The 21,862-nt window shown below is 30.6% G+C and overlaps 1 protein-coding gene across 1 annotated transcript in view; it reads left to right on the plus strand.

Moving 5' to 3' along the window:
* LOC130668346 (uncharacterized) overlaps window positions 1–9,596 on the plus strand; it is a 112,782-nt gene extending 103,186 nt beyond the window's left edge. Inside the window, exon 5 of the mRNA XM_057470586.1 lies at window positions 315–9,596. Within this exon, the coding sequence (XP_057326569.1) occupies window positions 315–482 (168 nt within the window). The 3' untranslated portion in view covers window positions 483–9,596. The remainder of the gene's footprint in view (window positions 1–314) is intronic.
* Window positions 9,597–21,862: the final 12,266 nt, after the last annotated feature.

Genomic DNA, 21,862 nt, shown 5'->3' on the forward strand with positions numbered 1-21,862 from the left:
TTAGGAAAATCTTTGCCTCGCAGTATATTTATGATTGCGCAATAGTTACAGGTTGATTGTCAATCGGTAGCTGCTACCAATCATTTATTTCAGTGTGCATATCGCCGACTTAGGAATTTAATGGTGTTTAAATTTTGAGCATTCATTATATGTGAAATATCGTAGACAACTATTGACATAAGTAGTATACTCGATGGTACTAGTTATCCAGGATACTATTCTGAAACTGAAAAGATATAGTAATACATTATAAATTAGTAAAATAAAAAATTTATATAAAAAATAAAACTAATTAAAAATATTTTTTTTTATAGTTGTACCTGACATCGAATGTAACATCAAGTGACTTTAACATGGGCTACAGCATGACCGGGACTTTAGAACGTGGCTGTAAAAAAACGAACTCATTTCAAATGACACATTTTGCCGTGATACGACGACGAGATTATGAAAAAGCTTACGAAGATCCAAATCCCACCTAGTGCTCGTCACCACCCACACACTCGGAGTGTGGGGATTATGAACATTATACGTAAACTGCCAAGTGTCATTCATTAAAAGTATTAAAAAAAATTATGCAAGTGACAAAAGCATCGAAAGTTAAACCAAAAAATATTGCAAATAAATTGCATCAAGTGTCTTTACCGATATTATTTAGATAATACAGAAAAAAATAAGTAACAAAAAAATGACAATTCTGTTTTTTATGTAACGGAATATTATTTTTGTCATCATTTCTTTTGCTATTTTATCGATATTCATGGTAAAATTGAAAGAATTCTAGTCACGCGATCGGTACGCCAGACGAAATCTCTCAAACTCGTCACGTCCATCGTCACACTTTCGTCCTTGGAAGAATTGTCCTCGTTCGACGATTCAACTCACCCTCTTCTCTTTATCTGGGCCAGGGGACTGTCGTCCTCATATCGTTAATTCTACTAGTATAGGGACGAGGGAGAATAGAGAGGCTAACAAATAAAGGGAAAGAAACGATACAAAATAACAGAGAAAATATTCTATCCTTTTCTATATCGTGTTTTATTGTATATCTTAAGAACAGCACGTTCACGGTCTGACTTTCTCTTTTCTTGGTTATTTTTTTTTATATATATTTCAACGGTCCAAGTCAAGTAAAGTCTGACCCTGATGGTGGTGAGTCGATCCGCCGACAGATGAAAATTGATAGTCCCGATAACAGAAGAGTCGGCTTGACTGAGAGGGTAAAGTAACTATCGATTATTTATAATCGTGTGAGCTCATTCGTTTTCGCAGGGAAAAATTTAGTGTGAACTTTTTTCATGTTTATTTATTCATTTACTTTTTTACTACTTTTTTTTTTTTTATGAAATTTGAATTTAAAAAAAAAATATTAAAATTTGAAATAATGCGTAAAAGCAAATACCCCTTGAGCAAAACGTGTGTATTCGTAGTATATGGATAATTGTTTATTATTTTCAATGCTATTGATGCAAAAGTAAATACCAAAGTACTAGCACTTAAGATAAAAAATAAAACTAAAAATAGTTTTTTTTAATTTTCATTGTTATTATTTATTTGTATTTTACTTCGTTAACTTTTGTTTATGTCGTGACTGGTATTTTATTATTTTAGACACGAATGTTTAGTAGTGATAAAATATTGCGTGAGAAGCTAGATCATGAAATAAAGACTTTTAATTTTTTTATAAATATATATCAAAATCTAGTCATCGGGGGTATTTTTTTTAAATATGGTACTGTGCTTTTAAAATAAATGAATAGTAAATAAAAAATTATTAATCCACGTACAGTTGAAAGTTCGGTTTTGATTTGAGTTTAATTATCAACGAAACAAATTATTTTGGTGAGAGTACACAAAGAGAAATTTACGCTGAAAATTACAATATATTATAGGAATGGTTCCGATACCGTATGGTAACCGGTTTTTTTAAAATATTGATTATAGGAATAAAACCCATACAAATTTTGGTAAACATTCTCATCCATAAAGAGATTTTTTTTATATACGATATCGGAATAGCTCCTATAAAATTATGGTCATAATATGGCCGTGTATGATTCATTTTTCACGGGCACTTCTAGATTTAACAAAACTTTTTGGTATATACAAAATTTTTGACAAGGGTATCTCGCTATGCGTTGATCTCTTCTATTTTTTATTAAAAAATAAGAATAAATGATAGAAATTCGTATTCTATGATTCTGAAAAGTTAAATATGGAAAATAAGAATGAACAAATATTAAAAAAGTAAAATAAAAAAGCCGAGGAGCCTGTAAAGTAAAAGATCCAATTCATATTACGATAAGCTTACCATAGTTCTTCTTCCAAATCGGAAATCCTCTACTCACAACTCAGTATAACATATCTCGTAGTCTTTACCAGATATCCTGATATTCCGGCTCAACTAAAGGCGCGTTAGCTAATCCCGCAACGAGTTTAGTATTGAAGGAATAAAATGAAGGTTCTGAAATCTTCAAGAAATATAATTTATTAAAAACCGAATAAAATATGAGTATGCAAAAATACGGGTCATTCCATATCAATTCAACGACATTGCGACGGTGATCCTCTTCGATTGTTTTGATTTTTTAATATGTTTTCATACATGTAGTAAGAAGTCTTCAGCTAAATTTTCAGCTCTGTATCTCTATCCATTCCGGAGTTATCATTTTTGCTTAAAAAAAAATATATCTTTGACTATAATTATGATAATCTCACTTCATAGGGGGTCAATTTTTGGTATTTTTTGCGCTCATTCAGAAAAATAACTCAAAATCAGAACATTTTTCAATACTTTTTTGGCCATTTTTAGTCAAAAAATTCGTTTTCCGTTCTATGGGACACTTTTGATTTTTTTCAAAAAAATTCTGTGTTGGAAACAACATTTTTTAACCTGAACCCAAGATGGGCATCAAATGTCTTCTAGTAAAACAAATTAAAAACCAATTTTTTTTTTTTTTTTTTTTTGTAATTTTGATAAATTTTTCTTCTAAGATTACGAATTTCTTCAGATACTTTCAAAATACATAACATTTCTTATTTCCGAGTATTCTCAGTGTAAAATATATTATTTGACGTGAAAATGTATAAGTTAAGTACTTTTTCGCAATTTATTGTATCTTTTTAAATTGAAATTCAAATATATCAACCATTACATCGTATTATTCAGATTTATTACTCTCAAATCCACTACGATATTATCGGTAGTACTTATCTGATATTACTTTAAGACTATTTGGAGAAATCACGTGATCTTAGAAAGAAAATAAATTAAAATTACAATAGATAAATTGTTTTATAATTTTTTTTTACTAAAAGTTATTTGAAGCCCATCTTGAGTTACGGCTTGAAACTTTTGTTTTTCAACATAGAGTTTTGGGAATTTAAAAAAAAAAATCAAAAGTGTCCCATAGAACGAAAAAGGAATTTTTTGACTAAAAATGGCCGAAGAAGCATTGATATATGATTTGTTTCTGAGTTTGAATTATTTTTCAGAAAGAATGTGGAAAATAAAAAAATTTCCCCTCCATGAAGTGAGATTATCATAATTATAGTCAAAGATATATCCTTTTTGAGCAAAAATGATAAATCAGTGTAAAATGAGCGAATGCTCTGTGGGATTCTGGTGTAGGTGTGGTTAATTCAATAACTAACAACTAACACAAAAATTACAGATGATAAATCAGATCTTTATTTAACAATATGTACACTGAATAACTGTGAGAAAAATACTTGATAGCGAATGCAACTGCAAGATACGCGATAGCGAATGCGACTGTAAAAGAATGCGTGTATAAATTCGACACGTGGTCGGTAGCGGTTAATGTCGCGATAATTAATTTATAATTAATAACACGCGAGCAACAATTCAATATATACTCAATAATGAGTAGCCTTGATATACTAGCTAATTATTGAGAATATTTAAGCGGAGATTTAGCGGAGTGGTTCAGAATTATATCACACTAGAGATATATTATATTGAGCGAAGCGGTTAGATGGATAGCTGTCTTTGTACAGATCGATTCACGATGTCGATCCTGACTTGAGCGATGTAGAGCCGGCGTTACCACTCGGTGCTGACGTGGCATCATTGCTGCATAAGACGAATTTTCCCATTGGCTTGGAAAGCGCGCCAACAGGAAGTAGTTAACAGCCAATTCCCTTATTGGCTGCCGAGCACGCTGATATAAGACGAATTATTCGATTGGCCGGCTGGTAGCGGGTTCTCATACCGTTTTGACACGGTCATGAGCAAGAAATTGCAGGTGTCGGGCCCAGGTAGCGAGTGACCCGGCACTATTCTGACATTCAAGTCAGTAGTGAGTTCGGTTACTCCCGTACGTAGCGAAAGTACACGAAGCTTTTCAAAATGATTAAGCTCGTGACTGAACACTCTGGAATGGGTGGAGATAAGGAGCTAATAATTTAGCTGAACACTTCTTTCTACACCTACGAAAACATATTAAAAAATCAAAGAGGATCATCGTCGCAATGTCGATGAATTGATATGGAAATACCCATACTCTTCTCTGTCATTCGTACTTGATAATAATTTGTATAAATAAGCATTTGCAAATATTTTTTTTCCATTCTCCTAATTTTTTTAAGTTATAGAATAAAATAATAATTTATTATTATTACTGCTCAATATATAAATATTGTGTCGAAATATATAACCCCGATGACTAATATTTTAGCTTAATTTTCTATAAACATAATTTTTCACATGATATTATTATTATTAATACAAATCACATCAGCATCAAAATTAATAAATTATTGTAAATAAAATATGATAAGTAAAGTTAATCAGAACAGGTAGATTTGCCATTGTGTCAGATTAATTAAACGCTAATTAATTAGTAACGTTTGGTGATAAAGATAATATTAAAAGGTAATTATTTTAATGTACTACAGGGTTAACTTTAAATTTATCTAATGTCTTACTCATTAGTATAAATAATTTTAAAATGTAATATAAAAATATAATAATAATGTTGTATTAATCAACATAAATACAATAATAATATCAATGGCGCCACGTTACTCTTAAATTTTTAATGTAATCAAAATAATTAACTATACATTGGAATCAAAATTATTTTTATTGCTCGGGTGACGTTTAATGTATAATAAAAATAATGTGTAGACATTTTTTGACATCTAAGAGTAATACAGAAAAAAATTACATGTATTTATTTCAATTTATCATTGAATAATAGTCAACTAAAATGGATCTAAAGTCATTAAGGATTGCTGATTATTTATGAAATAGACTATGTCATTAAATATTTAATGAAAAAAAAAAAAATTAAACATACGTAAAATAAAAAAATACCTCGAACTGTAGTGTGTAGATTGCAGTATTAATTTTTCATCAGTCATGCATTTTTTTTATTAATTTATTCTAGTTTATTTAACTTCATATATAATGCAATGTGGGAGCTAGAGTTTCTAAAATAATAATAATAATAATAATAATAATAATAATAATAATAATAATAATAATAATAATAATAATAATAATAATAATAATAATAATAGTAATGAAAGAAAAATTAAATAAATAAACGAAATAACGGATTACAAAAAAGAAACTAATGTGGGAAGAAATAATTTGGATTAACAGAGATATAATTCTAACATTCTACCTTTTAGATATATTTAGAAACGATGTTTTTATTTTTGACCGTTTTCTTGACCTGCGTGTAGATTAATGTTGACGAATACTAAAAAGAGCAAACCATCAAACTGTGGAAATCAGGAGACACGGTAGTGTTTCACGCCAAGTACACGTTCGAACACATGTATATATGTGAAGTGACATGGCGCGAGCCTACCGTGTACAAGCTCGGTAGTGGACAATTAAGAGTTAGTAGATAAATGAAATACTACAATACATTTCATATCTTATTGTAAAATGAGAAATTGTTTTTGCTTGTATAATTTCCCGAGTAAAAATGAAATTATTATTTTTACGAAAAAATTACAAATTTTCATCGACCGCGACACCACCGCTGCACCACTACCGCACCATACCGCCGCACCACCGCTGCACCACTACCGCACCATACCGCCGCACCACCGCTGCACCAGCGCCGTTTGGCGAACTATTCCGCCGCACGCTAAAAATATATTCTGCCAGCACCGCCGCTGCACGACCGCCGCACCACCGCCGCACCAATGCTTAAGCATACCCGATTTCACAAAAAAATGGCATTTATATGCCAAAATATCTTATGATTAATTAATTAATTAACCCGGTTTATGGTGAGAGAAATTTAATTGTCTGGTAAAAGTGCATTATATATGGCCATATATTAAAATTTTCAATATATACATGGCCATGTATAGAAATTTCAACTAAATTAAAAAAAAAGACTTACTCAATTTTAGTAGTTTTTTTTTTTCTTTGATGATGCGGAAATCAATCAGATTTGTGATGAAATTAATTTCTAACCGAGTAGAAATTTTTAATTTATGGAAAAAACGCTATAAATATCAACCAAACGCACACGATTTAGTAGGATTCGAACCCGGGACCTTACGCACGAAAGACCGACGCTTTAACGACTAGGCTACGCTACCGACAGTGACTACTAAGTTTACTTGTGCTATATGAGATTGAAAAGAATATACCACTTTTAAATCACTAATAAAAAATAATTTACAACAAAATATCACAGCTATGGTGCGGCGGTATGGTGCGGTAGTGGTGCAATGGTGGTGCGGCGGTCGATAAAAATTTATAATTTTTTCGTAAAAATAATAATTTCATTTTTACTCGGGTTGTCACGGCGGTGGTGCGGCATTTATAAAATAATCGGAATTGTCACGGCTGTAGTGCAGCGGTGGTGCGGCGCTTAAAAAGCCGTGCAGCGGTGTTGCGGCGGTGGTGCGGCGGAATTCTGTTTTTACTCGGGTTATAAAATAAATTAAACCAAAGAAGTAATTTTTTCGGTTTACGATAAAATATGTTAAATAGTTTATATTTGGATATTTACGTACTTTTAATTTTAATACTATTGATCCTATCCACGAGTCATTAAAAATTATAACATTCTGAATCTTATACACGGAAAAAAAATATAGTAGTCACAACTCTCTGGAATAGTACTGAGTACTTTCTGTAAAAAAAAATTTCAGACAGTACTGTATGCTACCTACACTGTATCCACTACTGTCTGGGATTAGTACTCGGTGGTACTGAGGGCTGTGAGAATGATCAAATCGAATCGAGTTGAGTATAACTGTTCGATTGGAGACTTAAATCGACTAATTCGAATGTTCGTATAATTCGTATAGTAGATCCGTTAGATCGGTCCAATCAAATTGTATTTTTGTCGATTAAGAACTGTTACATGGATCTACGTAAATTCATAAAATTAAAATTCAAAAAAATAGATCTACGTTAATTTAATTAGATCTCATTAGATCGAAATTATTTTTTTCCAAAAAGTAAATAAAAAATACTGAAGAACAAAAGATATGTATGCTTGTTTATTTAAATTTCTTTATTCGCAAAACGTCAATCCGATCGTATTACGAATCGTGCCCAGAATTAAACGTCCATGAAATTTTATTTCCGGCTCTGGTCATACTACCGGACGCTAGGGAAATAGCTGTCATATAAACGAACGTACATTGATTCATATAAAACACACAAACATAATACTACATACATTTATATACATAGTCATGCGTAGATATGTATGTATATATATGTATATATATATATATATATATATATATATATATATATATATACATGTATATATATACATATATATAACATTTAAATGTAACAGAATATTTTTGCATGAAAAGTACGATTGAATGAGTTTGCAATCCCCGGGCAATATTACGATCATGTTACATTATAATTTGTACGATAGAGGAAAAGTAGTATTCGATAATCCAGTTTTCCAGTTTGCTATTATTCGTCTGTTAAATTTGCGTACCCATGGGATGATACGGATTAAATGGGGCCTAATCGCGAATTAATTAACGATAAGTCTACAGAGTAATTACAACTTTTTTTTTTTTTTTTAATTTTAGTTTCTAACTGTTTGCTCGCTCCCACAATTAGCGCAAATGTGTACATAGTTTGTCCTCCGATAATCAAATCACGTTAAGGCTAAATTTTCAGTCTGTTTGCTCATGTAAGTTCAGGTCACAAATATAAATAAAGATGAGGTATAATTAAAAATATAAAAATTTAAACAAAATATTTAAATTAAATAAAGTAACTGCAAGTCAAATTAAATTAATTAGAAAAAACAAAGAGTATTTAGCTTTTTCATCCAGAGCAGAGTGTAGTAGTTTAATTAGGCATCTAGATAAAATGATTAAAAAAAAAAAAATAAATAAATAAATAAAAACGTTTTTCGAAATAAGTACGTCCGATATCACGGTCCCTCCTACTACTTAGCAGTAGTTCAGACCCAAACGATGCACGCTTTATTCGAGACTTGAAATATGGTCACTTGTTTTGTAAGCTGCACACGGGTCTTATAGTATTTTTTAATAATTACATTAGAACAACTTACCTGTGAATCTTTTTTACTCATTGACTATTATTTATTCGTTTATTGATTACGTAGGATTTAAAATTAATAAGAAAAAAAAATAAATTAATAAAAAAACTTTTTTCCACACGATTTATTAATTGTTATAAATATTTATCGGATTATACGTATATTTAAAAAGTTACTGTTGATTCGAATAATTTTGGTTTGAAAAAAACTATTTAGAATAATAAGTAATTTTTTGTTTTGTTAAATTTATTGAGTTTATTTTATTTTGTTGTTGAAGATCATCAGGCAAGTTGATTTATTGTGGTGTTAATCCTCGATTAATTTCGAGTAGAAATTAGAATTAATATATTATTACATAATCAATAATTTATTTTGACTCAATAAATTAATTAAATTAATTACTACTGATATTAATTTATTAATTATTATATTACACTCACATTTAATCTGTGGTTGGCTATATGAAATTGATCGATGGAAATTTGTGAATTTTATTTTTAGAATAATATGTCAACAGTCAATCAAAGATTAATTGGGTGATTTTCAATAAATGAGTCAAGATAAATTTAGGATACGATAGTCGACATACAAGGAGAGAAATTTGTGGTAATTATTACAATACATGATGGGAATGGTTCCCATAATGCATGGTAACCGGTTTTTTTGAAATGTCGATTATAAGAATGGCACTCATATATATTATGGTTATCATTACTACAATATTATAGTAATCGTTACCATAATATTATGGTAACCATTACTATAATATTATTGTAACCTTTACCATAGCATAATGGAAACGATTACCATAATGATGGGAATTGTTCCCATACTTATGGGAACTTTTCCCGGAAAGTATGGGCTAGATCCCATAATTCCAAGTAATCATTACCATAACGGATTAGGATGATATTTCATAAACGTACTTGGAACAGTTACCATAAGTTTCTCTCCGAGTTAAATTAATAGTTATGATATAATTGAATAATTGAGTTGATAAATTTGAAAGGATAATTTTTTAAAATTGAAAATTATTAAAATTACAGGCTAGCGTATCCATTCAAGATATATATATATATATATATATATATATATATATATATATATATATATATATATATATATATATATATATATATATATATATATATATATATATATATATATATATATATATATATATATATATATATATTTATATACATATATATCTATAAGTAGTAGTATGTAATGATGTAATGAACTTATGATTATTGATATTATAATTATAATGGTCTTCACAATACGAAAGATTTAAATTCGTATACAAAGCTATGGCTGTGATCTTAATAAATAATTTGAAAACTGAATAAGTAAATCACACGTTTGAAAAATATCTAAAATAATAATTACATCAATAATAAAATAGTTAATTAAAAATATATATTATGACATATTTGAAAATATATATACGTAGATTAATAATGTATATTTGTGTCAAAATTGTTTATAAATGAAAATTTAAGTTTGATTATTTATCGTTATAGTAAATTTCGATTTATTATTTTGTTATTTATTTATTTATTTATTAATCTTAGCAGTATTTATATTAGTTTCGATAATTTTTAAAAAGTTTTATGTTTTATTTTTTAAATAATCGCAGTGTAAATATAGAAACAAGTTGATAATGAATAAAAATAAAAATAATTTTGAAAAGATGTAAGCAAAAATAAAATTATAAAAAGTCAAAGGGTAAATTTCCGAAAAAATTGTTCTGACAAAATAAAAAAAATAATAATATTATAATAATAAAATTGTAAATAGTTCATAATTGTGCCATGGGAGTTCGCTTTTGCTATTAAGTGAGATATAAAAAATAAGAAGCGATTATCGATTGGTTGGTATTGTATATTTATATAGTTTGACAGAATATACGACATTTTTTTTCTATTACCCATCGGATTGAAATTTGCTGTTTGTAAATGGAATATTCCATAGCAGAGTATAAACGTGTGTATTGTAAAAAGTATTTTAAATTTGTAAGGATCTTTAAACTGTAACCAGCAATCTTCTCGCGGGTACATCGAATCGTATCCAATCCAATTTTGTTCAATTCAATTCCATTCAATTTTTATATCTTATCTACAGCATAATTTTATTTTTTTTTATCTCAATAGCGAATTGATCCTTGCTATGGAAAATTTCAAAAATAAATTTATATTACAGTGACATTGTAATCTTTCATATATATTTATATGAACGTTTCTCATCTATCTGTACGTATGTTGAACTTAATTAAATGTAAAATATGAATAAGAATAAAACAAGTCAATGTCGTCGCTACTCGTTACGAAAATGATAATAATAATAATAATAATAATAATAATCAAGATAAAATTGTGAACGTAGTATATATTGTAAAAAATAAATGACAGATCTATATTATAAGAAAACAATAAATTTTACGTTAATAAAATGCAAAACATTAAAAAACTTACAGCAAAAAAAAAAAAAATATTAATAAAATAAAGTATTCAAGCCGAGATATTATGTGTCTCTTTGTATAATATAGAAACGAAGCTTCAATGTATTTTCACTACAGTCCTGTTTAAAGTCAATTCATTTTGTATTTATCCTTAATTGATGGATCGTATTTATTATCATAATTTATGCGAAATAAATGTTATATTTACGCCAAGTTAATTTTTTATCATTTCCTAATCCTTGATAAATTTTTTTACAGTTTAAATTATTTTATTATCAGCTTGGTAGTTTATGAACGAAAAAAAAAATTATAATCCATAAAGTTCAATGTCTAATCTATATATATATATATATATATATATATATATATATATATATATATATATATTGAGACAAATCGCTTTTCGTCTCCACGATTTTAACCGCAGCTACCAGAATTCGCGGGTTGAACCCTGGCTTAGGCTGGTTTCTAACAAATTTTATAATTACTTGGACAAAGCAGTTGGCTGGAGTTGTTGCAAAGCAAAGACTCGCACTTATTCAAACACGGCAACGTATGTGAAAACTCATCAACTGACCTCACGGCTTATAAAATTATAGGTTATTCTTATTGATGGTCGAATTACTATGTATAACTTAATTAATAATACTTTTGTTAACTATTCAAGAATCTTACTGGTAAAATAGGATATGGATAGGATGAACAGATAATAGATAAAGTGAATGATTATTAATTGCAACGATTTTTTATTGCCGATTATAAAAATAAAAATTACTTGCAAGAAGATGCAAGCGCTAGATATAATGGAGATGGCACAGTGTAGTTTTATGTTGAGAGTATTTCACCGGTAACGTACAGTTATATTTATTTATAATAATCAATAAACTAGAATAGTAAAGTATGATTGCAAGAGAAATGCTAGTAATACAACTGTAAGACAAGTTAATTACCCGATTTACAAAGAATGCAAGTAGATTGCCCGTATTAACAGAATCGCAAGAATTGCTAGTATATTACAATAGTAATAAATTCTACGTCTTGTTATTAATTGATCCAGGATCGAAGTGATTGACCGATAATTAAGGGCGTAGGACTAGCCTTGGGACTCTGTCCCCACTTCACCCTTACGGACATGCATCGACGTTTTTATTTAATTACCAAAATATCAGATAAACAACAAAAATAACAATCGCTACACATACGATTACTCTCGAGGAGATTTCATAAATAATTAAAGTATTACAATACGTTATATACTAAGGTTAAAGTTACACAATGTTAAATATTCACTAAATGCCAAATATTACGATAGCTACACTTAAATAACTATACGGACTATAATACACTAAAAGTACAACAGTATTCACTAATTTAGTAAACAATTCAATCGTAGAGTTAACAATATACGCACGACAGTAAAATTAGACTTTAGAACAAATATACGGTCAGCATTAATTAATTATACATAATCAATTAATTAATAGTATTATTCAAAATGCACATTAATACACTCAAAGAGCTCGAAAATTTATTCACAGCAATGTTTTCGAGCTCAGAGAGCACTCACTCACTCACTCACTCACTTACTCACGAGATCTCCGAAACTGTAGGTCCTATTGGCTTGAAATTTGGCATACATGTAATGAGCACGCCAATGAATGAGTCGAATTATTTGTCATCATCTTGAGGTTCTGCTGCCATTGGAAAGAGTGCGAGCTTCGTGATTGAATGAGAGAGTGTGGAGTTCATTGTTTTGAGTGTAGCAACCCTGGTCAATTCATCTTTTCCAGGTTGGAGTGCGATGACACAAGCGTGAGGCCACCTGGTTGGTGTAACCTTTTCGTCGGTGAGTAGTACGAGTGACCCAACTAGAATTTAATGAGTCGGACGTTGCCACTTGGTCATTGCCAGCTGTATTTGCAGATATCTTGTAGATCAATGATTCCAGAACTGTTGAACACGTTGTTGTAAGAATTGCCATCTAGACAGTTAGTTAATGTAACGAGAGTGTTAAGTCCACCTCCGTTTGACGGGAGGCCGTTTCCTCACCCTTTTGGGCATACACGCGCTGCGATAATCAACATATCTTTCACCATATATTATAAAAGCGAAATGTGAGCATAAGCTCACATTAGCTTACCCATTAGGCATGCGCACGCATGTGGGTGCCTCACCAACAACCACCACGAATCCGACCTCACTTGGACCCAAACACTCCTCCCATCTCGGGAAATAGAGAGACTATGGTCGAAGTGGGGCTTGGAATGGGTCCCCCATGATACCAGACTTCCAGCTCTGGTCCATTGCTTGTCTAGGATTAGTGGTGGGTTGCAAGTTCTTCCCGTACTCTATGTAAAGGGCTTCCTCCACTTGTCCCTTTCGGGTTCCCAACAAGCAATTATCCGCTTGTTCGTCCCCTGCTAGATTTTCTACTTTCCCCGAGCTTATGACACTCTAATTATTCAAGCCAAATCACAGTGATGAGGGCCTCGGAGGGATTGCCATCTAGACAATCGAGAACTGTTTGTATCGATGAGTGCAGGTTCAGGAAACAAGCATGATGTTGTACACATTTTATACATTTGAGTGTAACTGAGCATACTGGTTGTCTGCCACCAATGGTCCAGTACTTTTGTCGTATGAATGCAAGAGTTAGTTGAGTACCAGTATGCATGGTATGCTGATGAGCATCAGAGATGATGAGTTTGGTGAGTGTGCCACATTCTCTGATAGAATAGCAGGATCCTTACTTTGGTCTTGATTTGGAGAATTTTCCAATCGTCCACCTACTCGAATAGTGCCGTCGGTGTCAATGAATGAAACCAATCAAGCAAATGAATGCAACTAATCAAGCAAATGGATGACCAATCTTACGGACATACCTCAACGTAACAATTAGTCATGTGACCACGGCACTGTGACATTGTATAGTTTCAGGCGGCAATGCCAATTTTACCCGTTATACAATTAATTTTGAAAAATCTTTAATTTTTTATATCATCATAAATAATTGAATTATAATGAATCGAAATTTATTACGGAACTAATATTATCGGACTTGAAAGTTTAAAATCGGATCTCTCAGTGAATGTTTGGACCTCTGGGTTCGAAGTTTGAGCTAGAGGACCACAGGGCTCTCAATCGGATCTATTTTGGGCTAGAAGGGCTTATGGTAAAAAAGGTTAGGGTAAAATAGATATATCGTAAGTTGTATAGATAACTCAATTCACACTCGATAATTCAGGAAAAAACGGCTAAAAGCAAAGCATTATTGATATGATTAACAATATTGGGTTGAAGTTTATTAATAAATTTAGTAAGCGGATAAATTAATATTACAGTTAAAACCAATGGAGTCGTTTTATTCAACGAAATGATGGTATGGAACATTTTATCAATTTAACAATTAATCTAAGTAACTTTTAAACATTAAATACCAATAAAAAAATACTCTGACTGATCTTGTAGGTTTATTTACATGTTGATAATGTGACTCAACTATTGATAATGTCAAATTAAATGTCTATACAATGTTCAGTGAAAGATCATATATCATGAGACCACAAACAGTTTAGTTCTCCCAAATTTCGAATAATTCAAAGATGAAGAAAGTCTATTCTTCTTGTTACCATCAAATTCTCTCTTCAAGCGGCAATACTCAAATTAATTCAATCAACTTTGTTTAACCCTTTTCGTGTGTATATTCTCATACTAAAATAACTTTATTTTCATCGAAATAACTAAGTATGTCCACATAAATATAAATATAAATATAAATATTAAATATTTAAATATCCACATATTCCAATAAAAAATAATTTAACCGAGTGTTTTTGCACACACTTAATTATCATTTAATTATTTCAACATTCACGTTATATATAAATTTAATCAACCACCACAACAGATTAAAATGTTAATTAATCACGGTTCGAAGGTTCGAGAGATATTAAAATATAAAATACAGAGGTAAATTTTGGAAAACGTTGCTTATCTATATATATATATATATATGTACATGAACTCTAACTCCCTAGTCGTTGTTGATCATCCACGCGTTTATTCTTCTTCCCTCAGTTTAATTGGCAGCTGCTGCCAATCACTAACCATATATACTCCTCATATACACTTCACATTTTCCGTCATATCTCTAAAAGCAATATTTCATACATCACGAGCGAAATTAAAAGTAAATTGAATTTATAGATCGAAATCTAGGCTATATGTATATATATATATATATGAGGGTGACCAAAAAAAGCGACTTTTTTTTTGTTTTCGAGTCTCATAAGAAAATTTGTTGGCTTCACATGTTTTAAGAATTCTCTCCATAATTCAGCTCGATAAACAATTTTTGAGGGGTCGCTCGAGAAATTCGGAAATTCCTAAAATGATTGAAATTCGGATTTATTAATTTTTAATTTTTCATTTGTAGTTGCGGTAATATTTTTTATCAGTAAAATTAATGCCATACTAAAAGTTTTAGCTTGGAGTCAAATTTATAGTAAATTTCGAGATTTTTTTACTTTACTAGCAAAACTATCAGACTTATCGCAAAATGTTAAAGGATCTATTTTGTAAAAGATTTTATTTACTACAAATCATTATGAATAAAGTTTTTTGAAATTTCGCATTGTAGTCTAGTTATTACCGTTTTAATGTCAAGATCTTAAAATCGATCCAAACACTATTGTTTTTAAGATCTTGATATTAAAATGGTAATAACTAGAAAACAATGCGAAATTTAAAAAAATTTTATTCTAGATAATTTGTGGAAAATAAAATTTTCTACAAAAAAAGTCCAATAACATTTTGTGATAAGTCTGATAGTTTTACTGTGAAAGTAAAAAATTTATTTTACAGGGGCCAAGATGGTGGCGCGCGTGGGCTGCAATTTCAACACAGTGCAGGGGCAATTGTAACACGGAAAGGAATAGATATTTTTCACCAAATTGCTTTTATTATTCAGTCTTAATACATACTATTGTACTTTATTAACTCTTAAAGTCAAGTATTTAAACTTATGGTATCACATATACACTAATGCAAAAAATTAAAGGAGCAGAAAAATTTTATAAATTTTTTAGTGATTTTCGGAAGGCTGTAATTTGGTGAAAAATGATCGTATCGAGATTTTGTAATAAGCATTTTATAGCTTAAAATCTCTAGTTTTGGTGCATTTTTTTCAAAATTTTTTAAAAGCTCCGGTTATTGCACAAACATGAGAAATACCGCGAGACATAGAATTTCTAAATTTTTTTTTTTTCGAAGAGCCCACGGACCGCGGAAAAATTCTTTCAACTAAACGAATGCATAGCTCGTTTAGCAAATTTATTCAGCTTCAATTTGGTTTTTTTTTTAACCTCGTAGGACAATTTGTCGCAGAGATATCAGCCTTCAAACAGAAAATGATCTTTTTGGCTTTGATCATCGATATTTCAGGTACCAATGATCGCACAGAAAGTTGAAGGGCGGCGTTGAAAACTTGAATAAATTTCCTACAAGACCTTGTCATCATTTTTTGAAAAAAAAAATTTTTTATATTTTTAACATCCATTAGAAGTAAGTACAAAAAAATGACTTTTTTTGGTTTTTTTGTAAATCAACCGCTACTCTGCAAATATCGATAAAAAAAACAATGTTGCCAGGGACTTTTTTAGCTTAATGTGCCCCTAAAACCCCTATAAATTTTTAAATTGATCTATCGAACCGTTTTTTGGGAATCATCGATCAAAGTTTTGCTAAACAATTAAAGGAGCAAGTTCTGTTCCTTCAATTGTGTAATCATAATCGAAATGAAAAAATTAGTTTTTTTTTACTTTTCTCAAATTTTTGCGTTGGTGACTCAGCAAATGCAAAGAAATGACAAAAAAATTTCCAAAAAATGTCATAAAAAATCGAAGAAAAAAAAAAATTGAAACTTTTTTTTTGTGTTTAAAATTTTTTTTTTGACATTTCTTGGAAATTTTTTAATTTTTTTGACCGTTGCCGTATTTATTGGAACGTGCCATTCGCAACAACGCGAAAAATCGATCACAATAAACCTGATATTGTGCTCTTCGATAAAACCACTCGTGACATTTATGTCATTGAGTTTTCAGCACTTGCTGAATATAACATCACGGTTAAAGAAGAGCACAAACACGAGACATATCAGAATTTCCTGTTTGAAATTGGCAAATTTCACCCAGGCTACTGTGTCAAACTTCTCGTGCTCATTGTTGGCGTCCTAGGAGGGATGAAACAGTCTTTCGTGTCTGCACTGGCTAGAGTGCCAACTTGTTCAGCGCAAGTTGAGTTTCTGGCATCGCGGATGTAGAAAGCTGTTATCCTCGGATCCCTCCATCTCGTAAGGCAACGAAACTTGGCCTGCTGCGCATGCTGATCATCTTGTTGATGAAGCATCGCAGCAGTAACGACTTGGCGCTCAGGTGAGGCCTTCGGTAGAGTCGGACTACCGGGGATAACCCCCTGAGCATTTAACAAAAAAAAAGAAATAATAATAATTAACATTTTACAGGTAATTCTCATATTTGGAATCTGCGGTTGCCTACGTTGTGACGAAATTTCTAATATGACAGTTCAAGATGTGGAAGATTTGAATGGCAAATATTTAGTGTCAATAAATGAGAATAGAAATGACTAAGCTGGGCAGTTTATTATTGGTAGTCTTTTTTATGACACCGTTAAGAAGTACACTTCAATAAGACCAACTTATCCTAATATTGATAGATTTATCTTGAGGTTGGGGAGGAAGATATTATCGTCAGCCAATTGGAAGACATACAATAGGTGGAACACCAAAGAAAATCGCTAGCTTTCTCAATCTACCGAACTCTCACTGATACACTGGTCATTGCTTTCGAAGAACATCAGCCACACTTCTCTCCGATTCTGGGGTGAATGTCCAGATGTTTAGGCAATTGAGAAGGTGGCGTTCTGATGTTATAGCTCAAGGATATGTTGAGAATTCCATGCACAACAGGCAGATGATTTACAATGCTGTAACAAAGAATGCTACAACAGATCCTTAATCAAACCATCAACCAGTGCAGGGGTGCCAATCGAACCTCTTGATGAAAACTTGGATTTCAATTTAAATTATGCTGATTTTGATGACGATTTCAGTATTGATACAATCGATTCAGGTTCAAGTAAGTAAAAAATAAATCAACTACTAAATTCGACTTACATTACGTTTTATTCATGATAAATTTCTTTTCAGCTGGAGTAGTAGAAAGTGGATTCACTACAGCTAGTAAGAATCCAATACTTATTCCAAGTACTAAACCAAATGAGTCGAATGTAAACAAAAAATGCTCGTTTGTTGACAAGCCAGCAATAAAATTCAAGTTTCAACAACAATCTGATATTCAGCCAACTAATGTTCACCAATCCAATGTTCACTCGCCTAATGATCAGCAATCTAATTTTCAGCTATTGCTTAAAAAAAGAAAAAATAATGAATATTCGAAAACCATTGAAGATTGTAATAGCAATAACTTGAATTCAACTTTTAACAGATAAAAAACGAAATTAGATGATTGTATTTTCAATAACTGTACGTTTAATAACTGTTCTTTCGATTTAACTTTGACTCAATGCAATAGCAAACATAAGTCGTAAGATTTGATAAAAAAAAATGAACTATTGAATTCATTTTACATGAATTATGATTATTTTTTTAATTATAATATTTAAAGTAAAATAATACAAAAAAGTTTGCATGTATTTGTTAGTTTTTGAAAATTCGTAATTGTCAATGACATTTTATCAATTTTTCATTTTAGTTATTAAAATATTTTTTTTTAATGCCCGCTCCGACCAGCAAAAACTTTGGCTTCGCCTCAGTTTTGCAAAAGTCGGGTGGGCCTGCCCCTCTACCCCCACCTCGACTTCGCCTCGAAACGTGCTACGACTTTGATATAAATTATTTTTATTAACTTTCGGCGTAGGATCAAGAAAAATAGTAAGCAACCCACGGCCAAAAGCCAAGGCGAAGCCAAGGCTCTTCTATCACATCGGCCAGGAAATCCAACTTTCTGGCCAAAGGTCTTAATATACTATTTATATTTTTTAGTAAAATTTACTACATATTTTTCTCCGTGTATATTCACTGTGAATTTACTGTAAGTTCACTGCAAATTCACTGGGAATTTACAGTAAGTTCACTGTGAATTCACTGTGGATTTATTGTGAATTTACTGTAAGTTCACTGTAAATTCATTGTGAATTTGCTGTGGTACCACTCTAAACTCACAGCAATAACACTGTGAGATTACTATGAAATTATCATAAATCGATGGTAAAACTGCTGTAAGGTAACTATGAAACAACTGTGATAACATAATAAGATTACTGTGAAACCACTATTGAATCACTGTAAAATAACCATAAAACTACAGTAATCAAATGACACAAAATTATGGTGATTTCACCGTAATTTTATCATGATCTTACAATGTTTTTATAATAATCTCACTGGAATTTCACTATAATTTCATAGTGATCTCGAAACCGCGAGGGACGTGTCCCTGATAAAAAAAAAAATGTCGATTTTTTTTTAATCAGTCTAATATATATATACATTATATATAAAATATATATACGTGCAGAGAAGAATCACTGATTTACAGTGCAATATTTAAAAATTTACATTATTATTCTAACTCAAATCAATTTGAATATGGTGACTTTGCATAAAAAATGATAGCCCTGCTTTATGACACCTAAATTTTTTTATTTACTTACTTTTTTGCATGTTTATGTCTGCCTTGTACACTTATTTCACTTGTTCTCATAAGTACATGAGTACTACTACGTCCAACAACTACGGCATTATTTTGAACGTGCCGACCCCTCGACTATTTCTAGGTTACGTTTACGTTTTCTCTCATTTTATCGCTTTACTCTATTCGCTATCCTTTACGATTGCACTTGTGATACTCATCGTTGAATTTATGACACTAGTGAGAGCAGTTTCAAGTCGTCTCTGACATATGTATGTATGTCAACGGGCTATAAGAACGACCGTTAACCCGAAACTTGAGAGGATAGAATTTCTAAAATGTGCATATTTTTAATCTGCTCCTTTCTATGTTCCTTTCTTTTCTTTTACTAGAAAACTATTGTATCTGACATAAAAAATATTAAATTTATCAGTACCGAATTGGTGTTACTTTTTTTAACTTCCCGCTAAGAAAATTGAAAATTTTCAAAAATTCGGGAAGTTAGTGGTTTCGGTCCGATTTTCGAAAATCGAATTTCTATCAGATCTTGACGTTTTGAGGTTCTAGGAAACTATTCTGACTAATTTCAAGATGATGTCCGAGTGTACGTATGTATGCAAGTATCTGTAACTCTTGTACGGGTAGACCGATTTTGATCATTGAGGTGTCATTCGACGCGGTTTGTCAATATCTAGAAGCTGTAAAAATTTGAGCTTAATCGGTAGGGTGCGTTCGGAGATATTTCAACAATAAAATTTTTTCAAAAATGTTTTTTTTGGATAACTTTCAATTCGCTCGATGGATTGATTTGAAAATCTATTCAGCTCTAAAACTTTATAAGCCGCGTTGAATGCTACCTCAACCATCAAAATCGGTTTATTCGTTCAAGAGAAACCGTTGACGAAAGAATTAAAAAAAAAATTTCGTTTTTGTTTTTTTGAAATTTCTCAGAAACGACTGAAAAAATCAATTTCAAAATTTGAACAGCTTTAGAACTTGATAAAACGCGTCGATTGCCACCTCAACCGCCTCAATCGGTCAATTGAAGTGATTTTTTTTTTTTTAAAATTTCAGAACTCCAAGTGATAGAGTAGATTTGGAATGAAAGAAAATCCGCATTCGTTTTGGATTCACTCCTGATATTTTACAGTACAAGCGCCGATTTGCAAACATTTCTCTCATTTTTTTAAAATTAAATGTTTAAAAAATATAACTCTCTCTTCGACTTTTGTAAAAAACGTAGTAGTAGTTTTTTCTTTTATTTCATAAAGGGTATTGCGGAATATTTGACTTGAGATATTATCACGTGTTAGATTACTGGAAATGTAAAGAAATTTTTCATATGATTTGTACATTTATTTTTCATGTATAATTAATTTAAGTATGTTGCGAACACTTTCAACGTTTTTTAGCTTTATATTTATGCTTAATTTTTTTTCTTATTCCATTAACTGATTTTTTTTATTTTTTGTTACTTTCTATTTCTGTCACCGCATGAATTATACTTATTACTACTACGCAATGCTAACTGAGATAAGCTTTTCGTTACGGAAATTTATTCACACAGAACAAGAAAAATGACTTGACAAACGTAGATTACGTTGAAAAAAATTTTTAAACTTCAAAAAAATATTTTTAACGCATTGTAATGATAAATGTTAAATATAAAAAATAAAATAATTCATTTTATTAATAATGTTTATAACTAGCTCGAATATAAAACAAAGTTTTATCATTGTTGAATTTTAATTTAATGGGAAATAATGGTTGGATGATCTTATAACCAATTAGTAACTATATAATTAGACCCAGTTTTCCCATGGAGATAGTAATTAAATATTTTATTCAAAAGCATTGTCGACAAAGTAAATATGTACGAAAGTTTACGTCACAGGTTTATTATAATATTAAATATGTATCCACATACAAATTGTTTCATTTGAATTATAAATAAACATAAAGCTTGTTGAAATAATCGTCAAGGGAACATAATTGCGATTGGCTAAAATTATCTTCTGTGTTGTTTCATTACTTATTTGTATGCTGGGGGTTTTGTTAGCATGCTAGCTCGTATACTATTCTTATCATCCTTTATGCTTCTATCCTTCTCACTTGATCACACTCCCCAA

This window comes from Microplitis mediator, chromosome 5, assembly GCF_029852145.1.
Source record: "Microplitis mediator isolate UGA2020A chromosome 5, iyMicMedi2.1, whole genome shotgun sequence".
NCBI classification, from domain to species: domain Eukaryota; kingdom Metazoa; phylum Arthropoda; class Insecta; order Hymenoptera; family Braconidae; genus Microplitis; species Microplitis mediator.